Genomic DNA, 25,018 nt, shown 5'->3' on the forward strand with positions numbered 1-25,018 from the left:
AAGTGCGTCCACCAGCGCCTTCTCATGCGCTGCCACGGCTGCTGAGGAGTCTTCGGATCAGACGGATCAGGGAGCGTGATGTCCAGGCCCACTGGCTGGGCCACGTCCACAGTGGCAGAGCCAGATTCAGGATTCGACGACCACCGTCAGTGCGTGAATGGGGACCGCAGACCCTGAGGGACCTGCAGCTTCCAGGAGGGGATCAGGTGGGGAGATGGGCTCCTGAGACTCCACGGAGAAAAGGGGGTACCCACAGACCAAAATTTATATACAGACACGTATACAGAGCCTGAACCCCCCGCACTGCAGCAAGGAAGGGGACACCCAACCAGGATTCACTACCCCACAGGAGGAGTGCTGGTCACCAAGCAGCAGAAGCACCAGATGTCCCACATGCAGAAAGCGTCCTAAGGGAAGGAGGCCCAGGAATCCACAGGGTAATGAAGGAGGAGCCAAGGAACAGTGTCTGCTGCCGCTCGGCTCCAAAACAAAACTGCTACTGTGCCAGTGCATTAAAGTAGCCTTGCCGAACAACGTTGAGAATGGCCGCCAGACCACAAGAAAAAGGCCGCTCGAGAGAAGGCTACAGGCCCCAAAAACCTGGCTGCCACACCCAAAGACCAAACCATGGAAAATGTCCACTGTGCACCGCACCATGAGGCTCCCAGGGAGAGTGATCCGATCTCTGTGGGAGCAAGAGCCCACTACACCAAACAGAAAAAAGGGGGACAACCAGGTATGGGGACCCAAAACAGTCCCAGCACGCACTCCTACAGGAGACCACACATCCGTCACTGATCGGGCCAGCAGGCCCTTACCATGCCCCCGCAGCCCATAAAAACAACCCCTTCCACGACAAGGTGGAAGGATGGAGAACCTGGCAACCCACTGGGGGCCCATGTGAGAGGAGCGGTATCCAGAGGTCTGACCATCCCAGGGGGTACCCGCACCTGCCCCACACTGCACCAGGGGGAGAGGGGGGACAGTACTCACCGATCCACGCATGCAGGTACTGCTCAAGACAGAACTGCTCGCCACCAAAGTGAGGGTAACACTGCGACTCGGACCAGGTATCGGCTGTATGCGATTCTGCAAGGGCGTTTAACTTGCTGGCCTGCCCCTGTCCAGTGAGGCTATGTCGCAGGCAGCCTGGCACGTAGCTGATAGCTGACAGTCTGCATGTGCTCGATGGCCGGACGGGGGGACCACTAGATTTAAATATCCAGCCGGTTGCCCAGCCTTGGAGTTGATTGTAGATCTCTGCAGGAAAATACCAGAAAGAAAAAAATCATTAGGGATGCAAAAAGAAAAAAAGTGCTAGAACCAAAGATCTCAGCAAGGAGCTAGGTCCTTACTTCTGAGACTAGGCAGAAAAAAACTGGAGGCCTATAGCAGAGAGAGAGGATTCATACCAGCTAGGACTGCCCATAGGCGTAGCCAAGTTAGTTTTTTCTGCCTAGTGTCCTACTCCTGTGGGGGCCATTGATAGGCAGCACTGATAGGCGGCACTGATAGGTGACACTGATGGGCACTGATAGGCTGCAGTGATTGGCACTGATGGGGCTACACTGATAAACAGGATAAACAGGGCATTGATGATCAGTGCCCTGATTATCAGTGTAAATGTGCCCTGTCAGAATTGCCGGTTAATGGCTCTCCTTTCCCCACGCTGACAACGTGTGAGGAAAGGAATGCCAATAACCAGCAAGTTTTTTTACATGTGATCCGCTGTAATGGACACAGCTGATCACATGGTAAAGGGCTGCTGTAATTGGCCCTTTACTGCAATCTAGGATCAGCTGTGTTCGAAGGACACAGCAATCACAGAGTGTGCCGAATGGGCCCAGGGGATGCACAGGTGGGCATGGTTCTGGAAGGACAACTGATTCCCTCCCAGAACTGGGTGACCGCGCTGTAGCAGTCGTTTGGCTATAGAGGAACTTCGGTCATGTTAAATGATAACTAAACAGACAACTAAATGTCCAGGAGTCCAGTGCTATCTTCATCCAAGCCAGTTCTTAGTCTTTGGGTTCCTTGTGCTGCCATCTTGGCTGTGGAAGGCCAACCGCAACTTCCTGCTGATTCACTGCACCTGTGTGCGAAATGTCCCAGGAGGTTGTGCGGTGGCGGGGGGGGGGGGGGGGGGGGTAGCTTTCATTTTTTGAATTTTTTTACCCATAGTAACTTGATAAAAAAATATTGTTCTTTAGCAAAGAACATACATTCCACATTCATAATTATGCCACCAAAATAAGTGTCTACTGTAATGTGCCTCCAGCATTGCTACTGTTTCTTCTTGCCTGGGGCTGCCATTTTGCTGAAGCCGAGAGCCACTGAACAGCAGTAAGTCATAAAGCAGGAATACTGTAAACTCATTGATTTAACAGTTTCAGGCTGGGATCACACTATTGTGAACACAGACATCGCATGTGATTTGCACCACATTGCTGTGCAGATCACATGCAATGTCTGTGCAATGTGAATTCAGCCATACAGTTGTATGGGCGAACTGGCATTGGATTCGCACAAAAAAGGTGCAGGAACCTTGTTTTACCCCACACTGGAATCAGATTGCATGGGTATTCATACCCATTCCTGTATGAATTCACAGTTTGCACTGCAATTTGCGAACCAATCTGGGGGTGTCATTAACTTTGTATTGACCCGCGTTGCGGTTTGCAGAGGGCAGTGTGAACTGCCTACGGGGGGGATGCGATGCAGGAACCCGCACTAGAATCATGCAGGTTCCCGCACCATTGTAGTATGAATGCAGGTTTAAAAAACAGTTTGATTCCTGGAATTCTGGGATTGCTAACTGTCACATTTGCTTGTGTCCTCAACCAAGCTGTCAAAACTTCAAATGGCTGGAGACATAACTGATCACATGTGCAGCATCATGGCAGTTGGAGATCAAAAAGAAGCAGCTTCCTCTGCTGTAAAGGATAGAAGGATTTATTTCTGTTTGAAGGCTGTCGGAAGATCGGCCTCTACAAACCTCGGCAGTGCCTAAAAAATAGAGAGCAACTGAGCATGTGCAGAACGGGGTGAGAGTGTATTGCTGGATTTTAAACAGTATAGACAATTATTTATAATTTTTTACATCGCTATACCTGCAAAAGGGGCCGACCTAAAGTGATCTAGCAGGACTTCATTTTCTGACTAAAGTTCCACTTTAAATTGGTTCTAAAGGCTGAATTTTTTATGAAGGTAAAAAACCTTCATTGTGCAGTCCCCCTCCCCCATGACTCATCTGAGCCTGATCTGATCAAGCAAAGTGCATGAGAGCTGAAGCTCTCCAGGGTTTTTGCCTCCCCATAGGCTGAAACAAAGCCAGCGACACACATAGAGGTGGCTCAGAAGCGAGCATGCACAAGTGCCCCCAGAACCAACAGCCTGCTATGGGGGCACTCAGCAGGGGGGAGGGGCCAGGAGAGTTGGCAGGGGACCTGAAAAGAGGAGGATCGGGCTGCTTTTTTAATTTGAAGTTTTTCAAACACTTTAATAGAATTTTTTTTTAGAGTTACAACCTGGACTGAAATTGAATTTTATGTCACTGCTCTATGCAGAATAAATCATATCGTCAAAGTAGGGAAAATCGACATCATTTCTAAATGATTTACAATTAGAATGGATGAGAGGCTGCAGACTATAGGAGATGTCAGTGACTGGGTCCCAGGACTGGCTCATACATCTCCTGCATAGCTCAGTATGTACTCTCTCTATGTCTCTGACGTCTTTCTATGTCTCTCTTTGCTCGGCGACAACTAACACCTCTAGGAGTATTTTACATACAGGGAACGCCCCTTCTCTGATAACCGACGTGACAGACGTGCTCTCTGTACGATGGCGTCACACGTCCATTGACTCACCGGCCTGTCAGTTTTCTTTAGTCCCTCCCACATGGCTTCTCTCTTATGGGGCGTGGCTTCTGCCAGATCGGATAGCCTGGACAACCAATTGAATGCCACCAAGTTATCCCGGCCCCCTCACCGAGGACCAATTACAGACGTTTGGAGACGGAGCCTCTACCGTGTTAAGGTGACCTGCAGCGAGGTTTTCCTGTTGCCATTTGTGAGTGAAGAGGATCTGCTGCCAACATGTCTCTGTCTAACAAGCTGACCCTGGACAAGGTGGACGTGAAGGGGAAGAGGGTGGTGATGAGGTGAGGGAGACACGGATCTGAGTGCAGGAGCCTGGCTTCATAATCTAGGGGGCAGATTACAGTCCTACCGCTGCCTCCCCAGAGTGGGGGAGAGGAGCCAGACATGGGATGGGGGTGTGATGGTGACATGTCCTCCATATTTCAGATGACAGGATGGTGGTATAGGAAGGAGCCCTGTACATTGGACATGGGAGGGGGGGGGGGGGGGTTACATTACTAGTTCAAGAACCTGATTACAGTGGTGACTGTATTGGGGGATCTGGTTACGGTAGTGACTGTATGGGGGGGGATCTGGTTACGGTGGTGACTGGGGTGTGGGGGAAATCTGGTTATGGTGGTTACTGGGGGGCGGGGAATCTGGTTATGGTGGTTACTGGGGGGCGGGGAATCTGGTTATGGTGGTTACTGGGGGGGGGGGGGGGCGGGGAATCTGGTTATGGTGGTTACTGGGGGGGGGGGCGCCGGGAATCTGGTTATGGTGGTTACTGGGGGGGAAATCTGGTTATGGTGGTAACTGTGTGGGGGGGGGGGGGAATCTGGTTACGGTGGAGACTGTATTTGGGGGGGGGAATCTGGTTACGGTGGAGACTGTATTTGGGGGGGGGAATCTGGTTACGGTGGAGACTGTATTTGGGGGGGGGGGATCTGGTTACGGTGGAGACTGTATTTGGGGGGGGGGGGATCTGGTTACGATGGAGACTGTATTTGGGGGGGGGGGATCTGGTTACGGTGGAGACTGTATTTGGGGGGGGGGATCTGGTTACGGTGGAGACTGTATTTGGGGGGGGGGGGATCTGGTTACGGTGGAGACTGTATTTGGGGGGGGGGAATCTGGTTACGGTGGAGACTGTATTTGGGGGGGGGGGGATCTGGTTATGGTGGTTACTGGGGGGGGGGGGGTGCCGGGAATCTGGTTATGGTGGTTACTGGGGGGGAAATCTGGTTATGGTGGTAACTGTATGGGGTGGGGGGGGGAATCTGGTTACGGTGGAGACTGTATTTGGGGGGGTGAATCTGGTTACGGTGGAGACTGTATTTGGGGGGGATCTGGTTACGGTGGAGACTGTATTTGGGGGGGGGGATCTGGTTACGGTGGAGACTGTATTTGGGGGGGGGGGAATCTGGTTACGGTGGAGACTGTATTTGGGGAGGGGGGAACTGGTTATGGTGGAGACTGTATTTGGGGAGGGGGGAACTGGTTACGGTGGAGACTGTATTTGGGGGGGGGGGAGCTGGTTACGGTGGAGACTGTATTTGGGGGGGGGGGGATCTGGTTACGGTGGAGACTGTATTTGGGGGGGGGATCTGGTTACGGTGGAGACTGTATTTGGGGGGGGGGGATCTGGTTACGGTGGAGACTGTATTTGGGGGGGGGGGGGGGGATCTGGTTACGGTGGAGACTGTATAGGGGGGGGGGAATCTGGTTACAGTGGTGGTGACTGTATGGAGCACATGCCCTGCATGCTGAGTCTTCCATCCACCATCCATCCAATGTGGGTGTGACTGCTGCATCTCTACAGATCTGCAGTGCTTTACTACAACTACCTTGCCTCATCTGTGAATCCTTTTCCTTCCTTTTTTTTTTTTCTGCACACAATGGGTTAAATGTTAGAATTTTCCTAGAAAAAGGATAGCCAGTAAATGACAGTTCCGGCCTGCAGGTTTCACAACTGCTTAACATTGCTTCCTCCATGTGTCATTCCTCCACCACAGCCTCAGCTACATTGGGGTATGATTTACTAAAATCTGCAAAATCTGGTGCAGCTCTGCAAAAAAACCAATCGGCTTCAAGTTTTTTTTTTTTTTTTGAAAACTGAAATTAGAAGCTGGTTGGCTACCATTAACCGCTGCCCCAGATTCTGAGTGCTCCAGAGAGATCTCCTCCCATTGTATCATTAAACCTTTATATGGAAAGTTGGAATGGATACAAAAGCATAAAACCAATTCTGGCCCAATAGCCTGGTGAAAATATTATAAGGAGACCTCAGGTCCTAGATGGGGGGGGGGGGGGGATTCTAAATGAAGACCTCAATTGACTGTATAGAACAGAATCCACCTGCATCACACATGTGTCATGTTAGAGCTGTTTTGCTGCATACTCATTACAGGTTATGGTAATAAAGGGAGCCTGAAATGGGAAAACATGCAGGTTGCCATTGGTGTCCTCCCTGTTTTTTAGAGCTGAAAAGCCTCCTGCTAATGAAGAGCATCAATACCCACCTGTCCATTCCAGCCCTGCAGTCCATAGGACTCTTCAGCAGCTGATACTTCTGGGAGTGATAGATGGCGGTGTCCTCCATTGTGGTTCCATCCTCTGATGTCCTACATTACCACTGAACTCTGCAATAATGTAGAGCAGGGGTCTTCAAACTACGGCCCTCCAGTTGTTCAGGAACTACAATTCCCATCATGCCTAGTCATGTCTGGGAATGACAGAGTTTTACAATGCCTCATGGGATGTGTAGTTCCGCAACAGCTGGAGGGCCGTAGTTTGAGGATCCCTGATGTAGAGGATGGAATATGCTGTGTGATGGGGGACACGGGCATTTCTGGAAGAATCATGCAGAATAGTCTTACTAAAGGCCCGTACACACAATAAGAAAATCTGAAGGGAAATTTCATCCGATCTGCCGATTTTCGGATTGTTAGTTCGACAGCCGACTCCGACTTTTCGGCTGACAAAATCCTGATGTGCAGGCCATATCATTTTTGTTGTCCGTAATACAACATCCGATTTTCGTCTCGTGTGTACGGGGCTTAAAGCTGACCATAGATGGAGAGTTTACTTTTTTTTTTCTGTGCAGGCAGTGGGTTGACCGAAAAGAGGTTCCTCCATCCACAAAAACAAGGTGGATGGCGGAGTCCCCTGGTCAGAACCTGCTATTGGCATACACTGATCTGCAGTTGCTGATCAACAAACCGTTTGCAGAATATCCCTTTGACAGATGGCGACTAAACGATCAACTTCTGTCTAATAGGATGGCGACAGAATTTGTCTGGTCCCTGCTCAACCAGCAGAATTTTGATCCATTTATGGCCAGCTTTCAACCCCATGCATACAGGATGTTGGCTAACCTCTCCTTGCCCGCTGCATTAAAAAAAAAAAAAAATTTGGCGCATCAAGCACTTGGGTGATTATTCATTTAATTGGGCAGAATTCTGGCCATTGAAATGAATTCATGCCTAAACACTTGATGCGCCTAACGTTTACATGTGTTTACACACATCAGGAGTATTTTATGCCAAAACACAGCTTCTCCTGGGCACGCTGGCAGCCTTTTTTTTTTTTTTTTTTTTTTTTTACTGCTAACACGGAGGGGCATTTGGAGGCAGAAAAAAAAGATCCCAAAAGCAGTGGTAAAAATGTATGTGTGCAAAAGGTCTGTAGCACTGGAATGTAGGTCATGGTGGTGAAGGGACTGCTGGAGAGTGGAGTAGAGGAGCTCTCTTGTAGGTCATGGTGGTGAAGGGACTGCTGGCGAGTGGAGTAGAGGAGCTCTCTTGTAGGTCATGGTGGTGAAGGGACTGCTGGAGAGTGGAGTAGAGAAGCTCTCTTGTAGGTCATGGTGGTGAAGGGACTGCTGGAGAGTGGAGTAGAGAAGCTCTCTTGTAGGTCATGGTGGTGAAGGGACTGCTGGAGAGTGGAGTAGAGGAGCTCTCTTCTATAGAGCAGTGGTCCTCAACCCTGGCCTACAGGGCCCACTAACAGGCCAGATTTTAGGTATTACCTTGGGGAGATGCAGACTAGAGTACTGGAATCACTGAGCAGCAAATGATATCACCTGGGATGTATTTCAGTTATCTTGAAAATCTGGCCTGTTAGTGGGCCCTGTAGGCCAGGGTTGAGGACCACTGCTATAGAGGACAGAGATGGGACAGCTGCTAAATGCTGATTGCCTGGCTCCTCTGGTTCAGTACTTTGAAGAAGCATACAGTAAGTACAGACAGAAGACCTGGCCTGTGTACTTGTTATGGAGCTCAGTGTCTCCAGGTATTAAAGTCTTTGGACCAGTATTACTTCTGGAGAACTGGTCATTTCAAAATGAGAGATCTGTAATGGTGTCTGCATGATTCTTTACATACTGTGATTACCAAAAGCACAGATTCAATATTGGTTAAAAAAAAGGGATGTATGTAGATGGATCTCCCTATACTCCTTTTTTTTTTTTTTCTGCCAGCAGAGTGTATATAAATATACTTGTGGTCAGCAATGTCTGGACCAGCACAGTGTGTATAACCCATAAAACAGCCTTGGCCTGTATACATAAAACCAGGGATCCTTAAACTACAGCCCTCCAGCTGTTGCGGAACTACACATCCCATGAGGCATGGTAAAACTCTGACATTCACAGACATGACAAGGCATGATGGGACTTGTAGTTCCTGAACAACTGGAGGGCCATAGTTTGAAAACCCCTGCATAAAACAATGGAGGAAGGATGTGTAATGTTTGTGACTGATGTTCAGAGGTGCTGTGATGCTTCCTGACATGAAGGTCACCTTGGAGGTGTGTGTCGATGTAACGGTATCCTCCAGAGAACAGAGCAGTGAATTCATCATACGTGAAGGCCACATGGAGATGAGTCATCTGCATGCGGTGGAGGCCATGTCTGCATCGGGCCTACTGATCCTGGGTGCTTACTCTGTCATGACTGAAATGGCACAGAGCGCATTTATCTGCAGATTAGTTCTTATATGATGAATTTTATAGATGTGCAGTCTGATGTAAACAAGCATTTAATCCCACCCGGAGGTTTTGTTTTAGGAAAGTGAGGCGACCTGGTCTTTGCTTGTCCTCAGGCCTCACTTTAATATTGGCCGGTTATATCTAGCAGATTCATGGTCATGTCAGGAAGGCCGAGATAATTCTGCCTGGCATCTTCCTGAAGGCTAAAATAGCATGAGGGGGGAGGCGGGAGGAGGTATGGACAGGATGGCTGGCGTAACTTGTGCACGGCTGCAGCTGTTTTGTGCGGTGACCTTTTTTTATAAGACCGTGCACTTGTGGTTCTCTGGAAAACTTGTTTTGGTTTTTCTGTGTATTTCTAACCAAGGGCACTAAAAATTCAGACAGCCCAAGCAGAGATTAATGGGATGGATTTCTTCATACATGTTCTATGCAGCTCCTCCATGATTTTAGCTGCACCAAAGTGTGAGTTGGGCTTTGGTTGTAGCAGTTTCTAGATTAGGGACGACCTTGTACATATGTATGAGTACTGAATGAGTGCGTCTGGTGCCTGCAGCAATCTGGGACATGTCCCACTTTGTTGGATGCACTTTCTGGTGCGGGGGCGTGTCTGGTGACGGAGCAATGAAAAATATCACGCTTGCAGTATTAGGTGTGACTTAGACACTGTATGTTTAGGGCTGGAACAAAAAATTTTCATAATCAGTTGGCCGATTTTGTTTCAACTAATTGGATAACCGCCCAAAGAAAGTGTGCTGTAAAAGTTTTAAAAAAAAGTTTTTTTTTTTTTTTTTTATATGGAGTGTAAAAAATCCGCTATATGGAGCAAAATCTCTAATCCACTCTGAGGATAACATAAGAGATATTCATTCACTGGCAACTTTATAATGTATTCCTTGCTAGTACCAGGTTTGGACCATCCATGATGCAAATCTCCCATTCCACCACATCCCAAAAGTGTTCTGTTTTGGATTGAGATCTGGTGACTGTGAAGGCCATTGGAGTACAGTGACCTCATTGTCTTGTTCAAGACACTAGTTTGAGATTGTTATAGCTTTGTGACATGGTGCATTATCCTGCTGGAAGGAGCCATCAGAAGATGGGTAGACTGTAGCTATAAAGGGATGGACATGATCACCAACAATACTTGGGTAGGCCATGGCATTTAAACTGTGTGCCAAGAACCCCCCCCCCCCCTCCCCCCACCATTACACCACCACCAGCCTGAACCATTGTTGAAAGGCAGGATGGATCCACACTTTCTTGTTTATGCCAAATTCTGACCCTACCATCTGATAGTTGCAGCTGAAATCGAGACGCCTCAGACCAGGCAATGTTTATCCAATCTTCTATTGTCCGGTTTTGGTGAACCTGCGCAAATTGTAGCCTCCGTTTTCTGTTCTTAGCTGACAGGAGTGGCACCTGGTGTGTCTTCTGCTGCTGTAGCCCATCTGCTTTAGGGTTTGATGTGTTGTGCGTTCAGAGATGGTGTTCTGTAGGGATGCACCGAAATGAAATTCTTGGCCGAAGCCGAATAATAATGAAATGCTTGGCCGAAGGCCGAATACCAAACGCGGTGTTTCGCATTTTTTAACATAAAATATGCCCATCAGAGTGCCCCTTAACATAAAATATGCCCATCAGAGTGCCCCTTAACATAAAATATGCTCATCAGAGTGCCCCTTAACATAAAATATGCTCATCAGAGTGCCCCTTAACATAAAATATGCTCATCAGAGTGCCCCTTAACATAAAATATGCTCATCAGAGTGCCCCTTAACATAAAATATGCTCATCAGAGTGCCCCTTAACATAAAATATGCTCATCAGAGTGCCCCTTAACATAAAATATGCTCATCAGAGTGCCCCTTAACATAAAATATGCTCATCAGAGTGCCCCTTAACATAAAATATGCTCATCAGAGTGCCCCTTAACATAAAATATGCTCATCAGAGTGCCCCTTAACATAAAATATGCTCATCAGAGTGCCCCTTAACATAAAATATGCTCATCAGAGTGCCCCTTAACATAAAATATGCTCATCAGAGTGCCCCTTAACATAAAATATGCTCATCAGAGTGCCCCTTAACATAAAATATGCTCATCAGCATGTCCCTTAGCATAAAATAAGGGGCACGCTGATGGGCACAATTTATGTTAGGGGGCACTCTGATGGGCACATTTTATGTCAGGGGGCACGCTGATGGGCACATTTTATGTTAGGGGGCACTCTGATGGGCAAAACAAAACATTTAAATCAGCATTGCTCTTAACATAAAATATGCCCATTAGCGTGCCCCTTAAAATGAAATATGCCCATCAGAGTGCCCCTTAACATAAAATATGCTCATCAGCATGTCCCTTAGCATAAAATAAGGGGCACGCTGATGGCCACATTTTATGTCAAGGGGAACTTTATAGGGCACTCTAATATAATTAGCATGGCAAATGGCAACAACATATGGCAGTCTGCACACTAATGCTTGTGCAGCTGCCAGCTACCGTATTCTTCTCCCCCAAATGTGCTCAGCTCCACATCACATACCTCAACTGCAGCCAGAGCCAAAACCAGCGAACAGGGGGGCGGGGCGTGGACCTAGTGTGAAGGAGCCGCCAGTCAGGAGCAGGGGGCGGGACGCGCGCGTGACGTCACACCCCCTACTCGTGGCCGGACAGGACACCGGCGGGGTGTGAGAAGGGAGCCGCGAGCCGCAATGAGGAAGATGAGCGGTCAGGGCGGAAGCTACAGAGGATCATTGCATACATTATCAGAGGGTTACTTACTGCAGAGGACATTTTTTACATAGATCATAATAGAGGACCGCGAGCCGCAATGAGGAAGGTGAGACATTGTTCGGCTCAAAATTATTCGGCCTTTTGATTTATTCGGCCGAACACCGAAAGTGCCATTTTCTCTATTTTCGGCCGAATAATGTTCGGCCGCCGAATATTCGGTGCATCCCTAGTGTTCTGCATACCCAGGTTATTTGAGTTACTGTTGCCTTTCTTTTTTTTTTTTTTTTTTTTTTTTTTTTTTTTTTCTTTTCGCCTCTCAAACCAGTCTGCCAATTCTCCCCTTGCTTCTGACATCAACAAGGCAATGTAGTCCACACAACTGCCACTTACTGGATATTTTCTCTTTTTTGGACCATTCTCTGTAAACCCTAAAGATATTTGTGCGTTAAAATCCCAGTAGATCAGCAGTTTTTGAAATATTCAGACCAGCCTGTCTGGCACCAACAATTATGCCACTTTCAAAGCCACTTAAACCCCCTTTCTTCCCCATTATGATTGTACTTCAGCAAGTCGTCTTCACCACGTCTAGATGCCTAAATGCCATGAGTTGCTGCCATGTGATTGGCTAATTAGCAATTTGTGTTTATCAAGCAGTTGAACAGGTAAAGTAAAGACATTTAGAAAATGTCTGTTTTGCAGATTTTCAGACAGGATAAGTGCCGGTTCACACTTCGAGTGTGCGGCGATCGCATGTAATATCGGAGCGCACTGCTCCTTCATTACATGCGATCGGATGTGCAGTGCGAATTCAGCCATACACTTTGTATGGCTAAATTCGCACTGCACCCGCACAAAAGTCGCACATGAGGCATTTTTTCAGCCGCATCAGGATCACACTTGTGCGATCCGATCCTGTGCGAACTGTCAGATGGCACTGCGATATGCGATCAAACTGGGGGTGTCGTTAACATTTCATTGACATCCCCAGCGTATCGCATATGGCAGTGTGAACTACCAGATGTGCGTTTGCGATGCGGGAACAGGCTGCGAATTCGCAGCCTTCCCGCATCGCACAAGTGTGACCCCGGCACTAATATAATATTATGCATAGAATAGTTAGTGGGATCAGATCAACACCGTGACAGGAAAATTCAAAGGAGCAGAATAGGAAGCCTTTTCTCGATCTAACAAATTTTTGGACAGTGCTTGTGATTTACATTCATTTTTTGAATGTTTAAAAAGCAAGTAAAATTTGCGAACAACATTCGATCATTCATTAAATATACAAAGAATTTGCATACAAATACACTAGTCCTAAAATCAATACATGTATGGTCAGCATAAGACATCAAGTAGCAGCAGCATGATTTCTTTGATCACTGGTCATGATGGGGTTAAAAAAACAAATTTTGCTTTTTTTTTTTTTTTTTTTTTTTTTAGTACGAAGAGCATATAAATAAATCACTACTATAAAGGGTTAATTTCTACTGTGAAAGTAATAAATGCAAGCACTCACTATATAGGGTATTTTAACGAATATTAAACTATATTACTATATGAGGCTGGGTTCACACCTGATATGGATGTGGGTCACCGCAGAGGTCCATGGGTGTCCCTGTTCTGTTTTTCAGGGACGACTCGGGCCCAAATTTTTGCCTGGAATGGAGCCAGACGCACAGGATCCTTGTGCAATCCGCTCCACCCGCCACGGAGATGTGTGAACCGGCTTCATTGAGAGCCGGGCACTCTCCTGTCATGCGAATTGGATGTGGGGAAACCTGCATCCAATTCGCATCAGTGTGAACCCAGCCTGGTTGGGGGGGGGGGGGGGGGATATAAATCTTTTTTTATATTAAAGTGGTTAGTGGTAAAGCCTTAGGGTTTTTCAACCTAATGCATTAAGGTAAAAAAACATCTGTTCTCCAGTGCCCCACCCAGACCCCCTCTTTTTCTTACCTAGACCCAATCAGCGATGTGCACGTGCTCCAGCCACTATCTCTCTCCTCATTGGACAGATTGAGACATTGGCTCCCCTGTCAATGGACGGAACAGTGGGACTTGGGAGCGAGTAGGCACAGGTGCCCCATGGAAAGTGGCTTTCCGTGGGGGCACCCAATGAAGAGGAGGAGCCTGAAGCGCTGGCAGGGGACCCTTGAAGAGGATGATGGCTGCTCTGTGCAAAACGATTGCACAGAGCAGGTAAATATAACATGTTTGGTATTTTTAACACAAAAAAGAAGGCTTTACAGCCACTTTAAAGCAGTACTATAGGCTGCGACCTTTTTTCATCGATCTAATACACAATAATGGTAAACTTCTTTTTTTTTTTTTTTTTTTTTTACTTCTGCCTTTAGAATCGCTCACTTCCTTCTCCTATCCAAGACTACCTGTCCCATGAGGCACTGCTCCTCACATTCACAAGTTCTCAAAGCATTTACTGACCTGTGTTGACAGTATAGGGCTCATGCACACTGCATGCTCGAAGAACGTCTGAAAATGCCTATAGTGTGCATGGACACATTGGTAAAAGTGATTGTAAAGTCTCGTGTGTATGTATGTATGTATATAATTTGTACATGAGTAACCACCTTTTGTGTGGTTGGTTTTGCATAGAGCAGTCTGGATCTTCCTCTTCTCAGGTCCCTCGTTGCTGCTCCTGGCCCCTCTCCTATTGAGTGCCCCCATAGCAAGCAGCTTGCTATGGGGGCACCCGAGCCAAACTGCAGCTCCGTGTGTCCATTCAGACATGGAGCTGCCGTTTGGCCCCTCACCCCTCTCTCCTGATTGGCTTGCTCACTTTGCTGCAGGAGCCAATGGCGCCGTGGCTTTATCTCAGCCAATCAAGAGAGAGAGAGTCCTGGTATGGACGAGGGACTCATGGACATCGCTGGACAGAGGGGGCACAGGTAAGTATTAGGGGGTGCTGAGGGGCGCTGCTACACACACAAGTTTTTATCTGCATAAATAGAATGCATGCAGATAAAAAACCTTCTGACTTTACAACTCCTTTAACATGGAGAGCGAGTTTTCAGGCAGAGAAAAGGGAAAGCTTAAGGCTCCGTTCACATGTAGGCGTTTTGGGGAGTTTTTCTGCTCTAGGATCAGCTCTCAAAACGCCCAACAAGACAAATCCTATTCATTTCAATGGCCCCCTGTTCACATCTGAGCGTTTTGACGCCGTGAGCAAAACGCCCAACGCTCAAAAAAGTACATGAGCTTCTTTTTGGGCAGAATACAGGCATTTTCCATTGGTCTCTATTCAATCTAAAAACGCCTGCACAAAAAACGCCTGTAATAGCAACGCCAAGATGTGAACAGGGGCCTTTTTTTTTTTTTTTTTTTTCAGCCCTAGAATAGTTCAATATAAAGATGTGTTTTTTTTTTTTTTTTTTTTTTTGGGCATTTGAGTTGTATTTTTCTGTTTTTGTCTTGTTTTTATTTTTTGCCTTTTTGAAACCTAGATAGGTAATGGATTACTGTAGGAAGTGTCTGCCTTCCATGGTGAATTGATCAGTCCTAGTTTATTCTGTGGCAGTAATCCAATCTAGGTCATTGCTGATCTTTGACCATTTGCTGTGAAGGAAAATTTAAGCCACACAGAATCCTAGATTTTGTCATCTTCGTATATACAATGAGTTTTACTGTATAGGCCATCCTCCGCAGGTAATTTAACAAGGGGCGCTGCCCGGCCTAGGAACACTTCTGACATGGTAGTCCTCATAACCTGGCAGGGAAATGATTTTGTATTACTTTTAATCCTGTTCATGCCTCTACTTGCTTGTACTGTAACTCTGCCAGGAGAATGACTTCCGTTTATAAGCGCTTAGTCAGTGCCAAATACACAATAGAAGTAATTCCTGTGTTTGCACAACTGAGCTTAAAGTGGTAGTAACTGGCCAAAAAAAAAAAAAAAAAATCTGGGCCCCTGCGTCCCGGGTCACACTGCCATATGCGATACGCAGGGGGTGTCAATAAAATGTTAACGACACCCCCAGTTTGATTGCATATCGCAGTGCCATCTGACAGTTCGCACAGGATCGGATCGCACAAGTGTGAACCACTGTGCGATCCGATCCTGATGCGGCTGGAAAAAAGGGTCATGTGTGTGTTTGGTGCGAATTCAGCCATACAAAGTGTATGGCTGAATTCGCATCCGCACCTCCGATCGCATGTAATGAAGGAGCAGTGTGCTCTGAATTGCATGCGATCGGCGCACTCGCAGAAATGTGAACCGGCCCTGCAAGTTCATGCCATAATGTGCTAGTATGCGCCACATAATACTACGTTATGACAAAGTGATATTGAAGTCTTGTTTTTTTATTTAAAATAAAAAAAAATAAAATAAACCTGGTATACTTGCCTGACCTGCTCTGTGCAGTGGCTTTGCACAGAGCAGCCTGGATCCTCCTTTTCTTGTGTGCCAGACCGCCTCTCCTGGCCCCTCCCTTCTGTCGCATGCCCTCCAGCAACCAGCTTGCTATGGGGGCACCTGAGCCAAGCCACAGCTCCGTGTCCATTCACACATGGAGCTGTGGCTTGGCCCCAATCCCCCCATCTCTTGGTGCCAAAAGCCAATTAGGAGTGGGAGTCCCTGGAGAGCCAAGGCTCTCGTGGACATCGCTGGACTGAAAGGTGGCTCAGGTAAGCATTAGGGGGGCTGCTGCAAACAGTTTTTTTTACCTTTATGCATAAAGGTAAAAACCTTGTGCTTTTAGAACAACTTTTAGACCCGGTTCACATTTGTGTGATCGCGGAGATCGTATGTAATTCGGAGCGCACTGCTCCTAAATTGAAATTTGCACTGCACATGAGATCGCATGCAGTCATATACTTTGTATGGCTGAAATTCGCACCGCATCCGCACTAAACTCGTGCATGAGGTGCTTTTTTTTTTCTATCCACAGCGGAATCGGATTGCATAGTGGTTCATACTAGTGCGATCCAGTCCTGTGCGAACTTGCAGATCGCACTGCAATATGCGATCACAGCTGGGGGTGTCGTTAACGTTTAATTGACACCCCCTGCGTATCGCATATTGCATTGAACTGCCAGAGGTGCGGATGCGGGATCACACTGCATATTCGCAGCGTTCCCACATCGCACAAATTTGAACTGCCACTTAACCTTTTCAGTCGTGAAGCCCTCTAGTGGCACATCGCCATTTCACCTGGTCTTCCTTCCAAGTTTGTGGTCTCCTGCTTTTTTGAATGGCTGAGCCGCGATGAGTCACTCCTGCTCATGTGTGTAGGAGTCACGATCATGGCATGGCACACTGCATGCCATGGCACTGTGTGTGCTCTGAATGCAGAGCATTACTGCACATGCGTGGGTGACCTCATTGGCTGCTGTTGATGGGAATATCTCCTAAACTATGCATGTTTAGGATATTCCTTGTGCCTACATGTACATTTTTATTGTAAGCTCACATGCAGGTATAAATACACAAACTGAGTTAACTACCACTTCTTTTTCCCTTTTTTTTTTTTTTTTTTTTTTAAACAAACGCACGTATTTTATGAAGTGTGTGAAGACAAAAATGTACTATGCTGCACCTAAAGAAGCTCCTGAACTGCTTGAAAAATCTCACACTGCACCATGTTAAAGTGATGTGAATGGGCACCATGGAGAATAATGTGATTTCCATGGTGGCGCAACAATAGACACCAGAGAAATGACACTAGCGTGACAGGGATTGCAGATACTGGAATTTCTTGCAAGCACACGCTCACTGGGAGTTCAATTGACTCGTTCTTTTAAAATCGTGGCTCAACCTGTTGTCCAATTTGACCGCAGTATTGAACTGTTAGTGTGTAAATAATTCATGCTGTAACCTTGGTTGCAATTCTACAGCAGAGGAAGCGTGACACATGGTAGGGTTTTATTTGAAATATGACTTGTCCTAAGAAAGCAGCTGTCATTGTTACTAAAAGATGGATCTCTCTTTCTGTTTTATTCTACTGTTTCTTCTATTGGTTAACGGGAGTCATTTTTTTTTTTTTTTCTTTTTTCCTAGGGTTGACTTTAATGTCCCTATGAAAAATAACCAGATTACAAACAACCAAAGGTAGGTTGCTAATATAATGTAATTCATGTACACTTTTTTTTTTTTTTTTTTGTTTAAGTTGGGGGTATAGCCATAGGATGTTTGTTTTATTCCTCCTGACCCCCCCCCCCCCTCTCCAACATATTTGTTTCCTAAAGGTCAGTCTACCCAGAACATGCCTTACAGTTACAAATTGAGCCAGGAGGATGAACTTTACTCCAACTTCGATTAGTTCACTTTGGTGAATTGTAAAAATCTTTTCCCTGTGGTACTCTATGCTAAACAATTCTTGTAATGGCCAGTATGTGCCTTTTTAAGATGGGCATCAGTTAAGTCCAGGGTTGCACTGATTCCATTTTACCTACGAGTGCAAGTACTCGCTGATACAGAGTACCGATTATCTTGGTGGTGCAATTTGAGCCTGTACAAAATGAATGGGCTTAAATCGCACTCCAAAGAATTGCATGTAATTTTGAACTGGAATGCAGCGTGATTCCTGTTCAAGTCGCATGCAGTTTCCTGCACTGCTCCTGTGTGAACCCATGCGGAAATCCTCATGACAAGCCTGGGTCCACAAAGGGTTTGTTGCAATGAGATTTTAGCCCATTCATTTTGTATGGGTTCAAATCGCACCGCAAAGGAATCGGTTTTGGGTATTTGAGCATTTTTACGAGTACTCAGTATCAGCGCCGATATAGCAGTATCAGTGTGACCCTAAATCAATCGTCTGACGGACTCTTTGCTCCTCTTCTCGTCTGGCGGACTCTTTGCTCCTCTTCTCGTCTGGCGGACTCTTTGCTCCTCTTCTCGTCTGGCGGACTCTTTGCTCCTCTTCTCGTCTGGCGGACTCTTTGCTCCTCTTCTCGTCTGGCGGACTCTTTGCTCCTCTTCTCGTCTGGCGGACTCTTTGCTCCTCTTCTCGTCTGGCGGACTCTTTGCTCCTCTTCTCGTCTGGCGGACTCTTTGCTCCTCTTCTCGTCTGGCGGACTCTTTGCTCCTCGTCTCGTCTGGCGGACTCTTTGCTCCTCGTCTCGTCTGGCGGACTCTTTGCTCCTCGTCTCGTCTGGCGGACTCTTTGCTCCTCGTCTCGTCTGGCGGACTCTTTGCTCCTCGTCTCGTCTGGCGGACTCTTTGCTCCTCTTCTCGTCTGGCGGACTCTTTGCTCCTCTTCTCGTCTGGCGGACTCTTTGCTCCTCTTCTCGTCTGGCGGACTCTTTGCTCCTCTTCTCGTCTGGCGGACTCTTTGCTCCTCTTCTCGTCTGGCGGACTCTTTGCTCCTCTTCTCGTTTGGCGGACTCTTTGCTCCTCGTCTCGTCTGGCGGACTCTTTGCTCCTCTTCTCGTCTCGTCTGGCGGACTCTTTGCTCCTCTTCTCGTCTCGTCTGGCGGACTCTTTGCTCCTCTTCTCGTCTGACGGACTCTTTGCTCCTCTTCTCGTCTGACGGACTCTTTGCTCCTCGTCTCGTCTGGCGGACTCTTTGCTCCTCGTCTCGTCTGGCGGACTCTTTGCTCCTCGTCTCGTCTGGCGGACTCTTTGCTCCTCGTCTCGTCTGGCGGACTCTTTGCTCCTCGTCTCGTCTGGCGGACTCTTTGCTCCTCTTCTCGTCTGGCGGACTCTTTGCTCCTCTTCTCGTTTGGCGGACTCTTTGCTCCTCGTCTCGTCTGGCGGACTCTTTGCTCCTCTTCTCGTCTCGTCTGGCGGACTCTTTGCTCCTCTTCTCGTCTCGTCTGGCGGACTCTTTGCTCCTCTTCTCGTCTCGTCTGACGGACTCTTTGCTCCTCTTCTCGTCTGACGGACTCTTTGCTCCTCTTCTCGTCTCGTCTGACGGACTCTTTGCTCCTTTTTTTTTTTTTTTTTTTTTTCCCCTCTGACTCTTGTAAACGGACGTGTGTAGTCCAGTCTGGATCCTTGTGAAAAACTGACAGATCAGTTATCCAGACTGAACGCCTATGTAATGGGGGCCTAATGCTTTAAACCTACACATGAAATATTTGTGCATTGCTAAAATGACTTGTATCTGCTTCCTTCTTTCTAACGTCGGTCTGTGTTCTGTTTATAGGATTAAAGCTGCTGTTCCCAGTATCCAGTATTGCTTGGACAATGGTGCTAAATCAGTTGTTCTAATGAGCCACCTGGGGCGGCCGGATGGTGTTCCTATGCCGGATAAGTACTCTCTGGCTCCAGTCGCTGTGGAACTTAAAGCTCTACTAAAAAGGTAATTTTTATTATTTTTTTTCCTGTTTTATATTTATTATTTGGACCGCTTTGCAGTTCTTTGTGGTTTTACAACAACATGCATTGCAGTAAGGCAGCCTATTTGATATACAGTACATGGGTTGGCAACACCAGCAGATTAAAAAAACAAAAATGCACATGACCCATTTTGGGGAGTTATCACAGCAGGTATGTTGTAGTGCACTTCTGTGCATTTGCATTGATGGCTATACTGTACTGTACTGTGCTAGTGTGTGGTAAAAACCTATAGTACTGCAACCTTTAGGTGTAAAATGGCCCTGGTGTATACGATCTTTATGGTAATTCAGTATCAGATTCTAAAATTCTCCAGGCTTTAGTTTTATCATCTGAATGGCACACCAATTTACCCTTTTTTGTGTTAAAATTTATTTCCATAAAAATGTGCTTTTTTTTTTTTTTTTTTTTTTTTTGAAGTGTTGAATAGCATCCAACCCAATCTGACAATTCAGTACAGATTGGAGGACATTTGTACTGAAGGACACGCTTGCTTCCTGCATGATGAAATAGAATGTCTCTCGTTGTAGCACTGAGATTTTTTTTAAACACTTGCAGTTAAGGCGAATTAGCTGGGTTTCACACAACTTTGCTTCCATTTATGATCAATCTATGGGGACCAGTTGACAATGTAGTATTTATATGAGCACACCTTTGGGTACTGGTTGCATAATCTTTATTAAAGAAAAGAGTAACAAACTCCAATTCTGAAGGTACTTCCTATGTTTATTATGGTGTGTTCTCATTTTGTGTGCAGGGATGTAGTGTTTCTGAAGGACTGTGTGGGACCAGAAGTAGAGGCAGCATGTAAAGATCCAGCCGCTGGGACCATTTTTCTCCTGGAGAACCTGCGATTCCATGTAGAGGAAGAGGGTAAAGGCAAAGATGCAGCTGGGAACAAGGTTGGACGCTATGGGCTTTTTCTGTTAGTCAGCATATAGTGGTTTCTTTTAAATGTTTTTGGCATCTCTTACGTTGGTCACTAAAGCCCCGTACACACACGCAGATCGTCGTCATACAAATGTTCGTCTTTTCTCCCCGGGATGTCGGTGTCTGTTGAAAAGTGCAAAGACAGCACAAGGACAGCACAAGAATTTTGTCTGCAGACTTCAGCTGACTGCAGAAGTGATGTCATGTAATGGTTAACTTTCCCTGTGTTTTTTATTTTCCCAGTCTTGCAAATCTGCGGTCTGTCGGCCGAATTCTGTACTGACAGGCGAACAATCGTCCGTTCTGGTGTCCGCAGACAAAAATTTTCATGTTTGCAAGAAAGACTTTTGTCCGCGGATTGTGCGCAGACATCTGTCGGAGGCACCATACTAACACGCGTACAATCGGCAGATCTTTCGTCCGCCGACGTTTGTATGCCGACGATCGGTACGTGTGTACGGGCCTTAAGGCCCCTTTCACACTATCCGTCCGTCGGACGGATTCAGTTTTTCTCAGCAGGGGATCGATCCACTGATACCCCGCTGAGCAGAAGGATGACAGCTGTGTCTCCGCGCTATGTGTCTCCGCTGACATCCGATTCCCCCATAGAGATGCATGGGGGGACCGTTCAGATCCGCCAAAAAAAAGGGACAGGCAGATCTGAACGGTCCGCCTGTGTGAAAGGGGCCTTACCCAGGATAAGCATGCAGATCAGGACTTCGGATTTCCTCATTTGCAGTTGATTACTCTGGTGTGGTGTATTTGTTTTTTTTTTTTTTCATATATTTATAACCTGTTAATTCTGCCAATAATGCACTTCCTGTCCTAGGGTGACAACCGTACTGATCAGCATTATCACCCTAGGACAGGGGGTGTATTGGGACTACGTCACTATGTTTTTATCAAGATCTCTTTACTTGAAATATGAAGCACGCTAAAAAAATTCTTGTCTTTCATAGAAAAGGTTTAGAAAACCTCTATTCGAGTGTCATGAGGACTGATGTGGGAAATAGGGTTAAAATAAAATTGTTAAAACTTGCTCTTCTAACTTTCGATCCGAGTGAGGGAACGGGCACAAATGTTGATCCAAAAGCTTTATCTTGTAAATTTAGCACCGGTGCCCCGGGTACAGCCTGATACTGTCTGACCTCTGACATTTTACTGAAGGTCAAGAAAGGAGTCATTTGGCCACCAGTTATTTTTAGTATCCCTGACCTGGTTTATTATACTGTCCTTGAATTTTCAAACTACTGTACAGAGCTAGAGAAACCCTGTCCTATAATTGGGTGACCTTTAGTGACTGAAATGGGAGAGCTGCTGTGTGAACTGTCAAAGGGTGACTTGTGAATATGAGATGTTCCAGAAATGCTTCTTGAAGAGGTCAGTTCAGTTTATTTTCGGGTGACTGATATGCCCTTTGTGTTTCACTATTTGGGAATGGACAAATCTGGGATCCAGGAATGTGGTATATGAGAGGGGGGGGGGGGTGAAATACAGCTGCAGGGTTTTTTTTTTTTTTCTCTTCATTGCAGGCGTTTTAAGTAGTGCCAAAAATGTATGCAGTTCTTTACATATTGTATATTCACATCAGTCCCTGCCCTCAAGAAGCCTACATTCTAACCTGTATATCTCTCAAGCCTTCATACACACGCACACCTACTAGGGCAGAGTTAGACCAGAGCCAATTAACATACCAGTATGTCTTTGGAAACCAGAAGGATCACATTGCTCCAATCTTCTCCAGCTGTGCTAGTGATATGTTTTTTGGTGTAATGTGTTATATCTGTAATATAAAAGTTATGAAAATAAATTATCAGTTGACTGTAAGATGGATGTAAATGGTAAGCACTCAGTTACAGTTCCAAGACTCCTTTTAACAGGCATACAATCTACAAGACTAAACTAATGATACCCGAATTTAACATTTTTGTCTAATGGTAGATCTGCACTGTTGTGCTTTTTAAAAAAAAAAAAACAAAAAAAAATTTGTTGGCACACTTTTTTTTTTTTTTTTTTTTTTTTTTTTTTTTTTATATTCCATCCAAAAACTACAGTATCTTCTACAGTTAAAGAACACTTGTAAAGAACTACTTATTACCCCAAATTACATGAGTCACATACAGTGTTTTGAAATATGTGTTCTGTTCACTTACAATTGCAAAATAACTTTATGCCCACTTAGCACCCATTCACACTGGCGCGACACGACTTGCTGGGGCGACCTGTGAAGTCGCGGTGCACAGACTTCATATCATTGAAGGACTTCATATCATTGAAGTCAATGCAAGTCTCCTCCAGGTCGCCCCAAAGTAGTACAGGACCCTTTTTCTAAGTCGGAGCGACTTGTGTCGCTCCTATTAGAACGGGTCCTGTACTATTCAATGGCGGGCGAACCACCGCGACTTGTCAGGCGACCAAGTGAATGGGGTCTTATGGTTTTAAGAAGGTATATATTTACTCAGTTTGAAGTTTGGTGACCGTGTACGACATCCAGCAGCAAATCTCCTCCTAAAAGAGTGGATAACAGAGCCCTGTAGTTGGTAACCTCCTTCACTATGAGGGCACTGTTATCCAAAACAGTTGTCCTTTCAGGAATTGAGAGGCAGTGTTCTGCCAGACAGACTGGGAAGCATCTATTGATTTTTCACTTGTATATTTATTTCAGGTACTTGTATAGCGCTGTCAATTTACGCAGCGCTTTACATATACATTACACCTTTACATCGGTCCCTGCCCTCAAGGAGCGTACAATCTAAGGTCCCTAACTCTCATTCATACATACACAGTATATCTTTTATATATACTTCTTACAATGAGCAATACTCCAATTTATTCAAGCAACCCTCGTGATCCGTAACCCTTGGTTGCACTAGAGGTATATACATGTACTGCTGGAAGAGAAACTGGGTTATGTAAGTTGGTGTAGGCCCTCGTTCACACTGAACGTGGGTTTGAAATCATGTGAGTTCAGGTGAACATGGACGACTTCAAACCCGCATTTCAGTGCAAGTTTGGGGGTGATTTCAATGACCTCTGTGTGGTTTCATGCACAAATGTTTATTGAAAACCCCCCGAAGTCGCAAAAAGTAGTGCAGGCACTACCTATGGACATCGGCACAGCAAAGTCGCCATCACACCGATTGGGACCGTGACATTGCTGGCAATAGGTTGCAATTTGATTTGGGCTTTTTGCAGGTGTTTGGAGGCAGGCATTGACATCTAACAAAAACACTTGTAATCTGCCAAAAAAAGAAGCTCATGTACTTTTGAGCTTCAGGCAATAAAACGCTTGTTTTGTGTTTTGAGACTTTATACATGATCGTATTACGAGCTGAAAAAAAACGCTCAGGTGTGAACAGGGCCTTAGCCTTTTTCTAACAGTTGTTGCTTACAAGTTAAAATCAGTATTTTTTGCTAGAAAATTACTTGCAACTCCCAAACTTTATCTCTTATTTTTTTTAAGAGACCCCTAGAGAATAAAATGGCGATTGTTGCAAGTATTTTATGTCGCACTGTATTTGCGCCAAAGTTTTTCAAGCGCAGTTTTTTTTGGGAAAAAAAATACACTTTAATGAATTAAAAAAAAAAAAAAAACGTAAAGTTAGCACAATTTTTTTTGTATAATGTAAAAGATGTTATGCTTAGAATCGTGATCTTTATTCAAAGCAAAAAATTTGTTTCTCATTTTATTAAGAAGCATGCAGCTCTAATTCACATCTATGCATGTTGCTTTGAGCGTTTCTGTAGTGCTTTTTGCTGTGCTTCGCACTTTCTTTTTTGCAGATTTAAAAACGCAAATCCTGGTTAAAAACACACAACATGCTTTTCTGCAGTTTCTCCGTTTTGAAGACTATTGAACCAAAAAAAGCACAGTTTTGCATTCAAGTCCCTGACCTTTTCCAAAAACGCAGAGGCACAAAAATGCATTGATGTGACCGTGTTCCATAGGAACCCATAGTAAAAAAAAAAAAAAAAAAAAAAAAAAGACATTTCTGCAAACAGCATGAAAAAATGCATTGGTGTGAATAAAGCCTAAAGAAAGTTGTTCCCATTGGTCCACAGCTTGATATAATAAATGCTGGAGCATTCGTTCACATGGGTGTACTACAGCTGTGTTTTTTTTTTTTTTTTTTTTTTTTTAACCTGAACAAGGATGCAAAGGGGTTTCATTCATCCCTGTGCAGGCAATCCCATTCATGTCAGTTGGGA

The 25,018-nt window shown here is 45.7% G+C and overlaps 1 protein-coding gene across 1 annotated transcript in view; it reads left to right on the forward strand.

Annotated features, from left to right (window-relative positions):
• The first annotated feature begins 4,018 nt into the window (after positions 1-4,018).
• LOC309559391 (phosphoglycerate kinase 1) overlaps positions 4,019-25,018 on the forward strand; it is a 39,256-nt gene continuing 18,256 nt past the window's right edge. The window contains exons 1-4 of the mRNA XM_082262651.1: positions 4,019-4,162; positions 17,600-17,650; positions 19,689-19,844; positions 20,637-20,781. Coding sequence (XP_082118777.1) covers positions 4,098-4,162; positions 17,600-17,650; positions 19,689-19,844; positions 20,637-20,781 — 417 coding nt within the window. The 5' untranslated portion in view covers positions 4,019-4,097. The remainder of the gene's footprint in view (positions 4,163-17,599; positions 17,651-19,688; positions 19,845-20,636; positions 20,782-25,018) is intronic.

This window comes from Pelophylax lessonae (assembly GCF_965119305.1).
Source record: "Pelophylax lessonae genome assembly, chromosome: 7".
In the NCBI taxonomy this organism is placed as follows: Eukaryota; Metazoa; Chordata; class Amphibia; order Anura; family Ranidae; genus Pelophylax; species Pelophylax lessonae.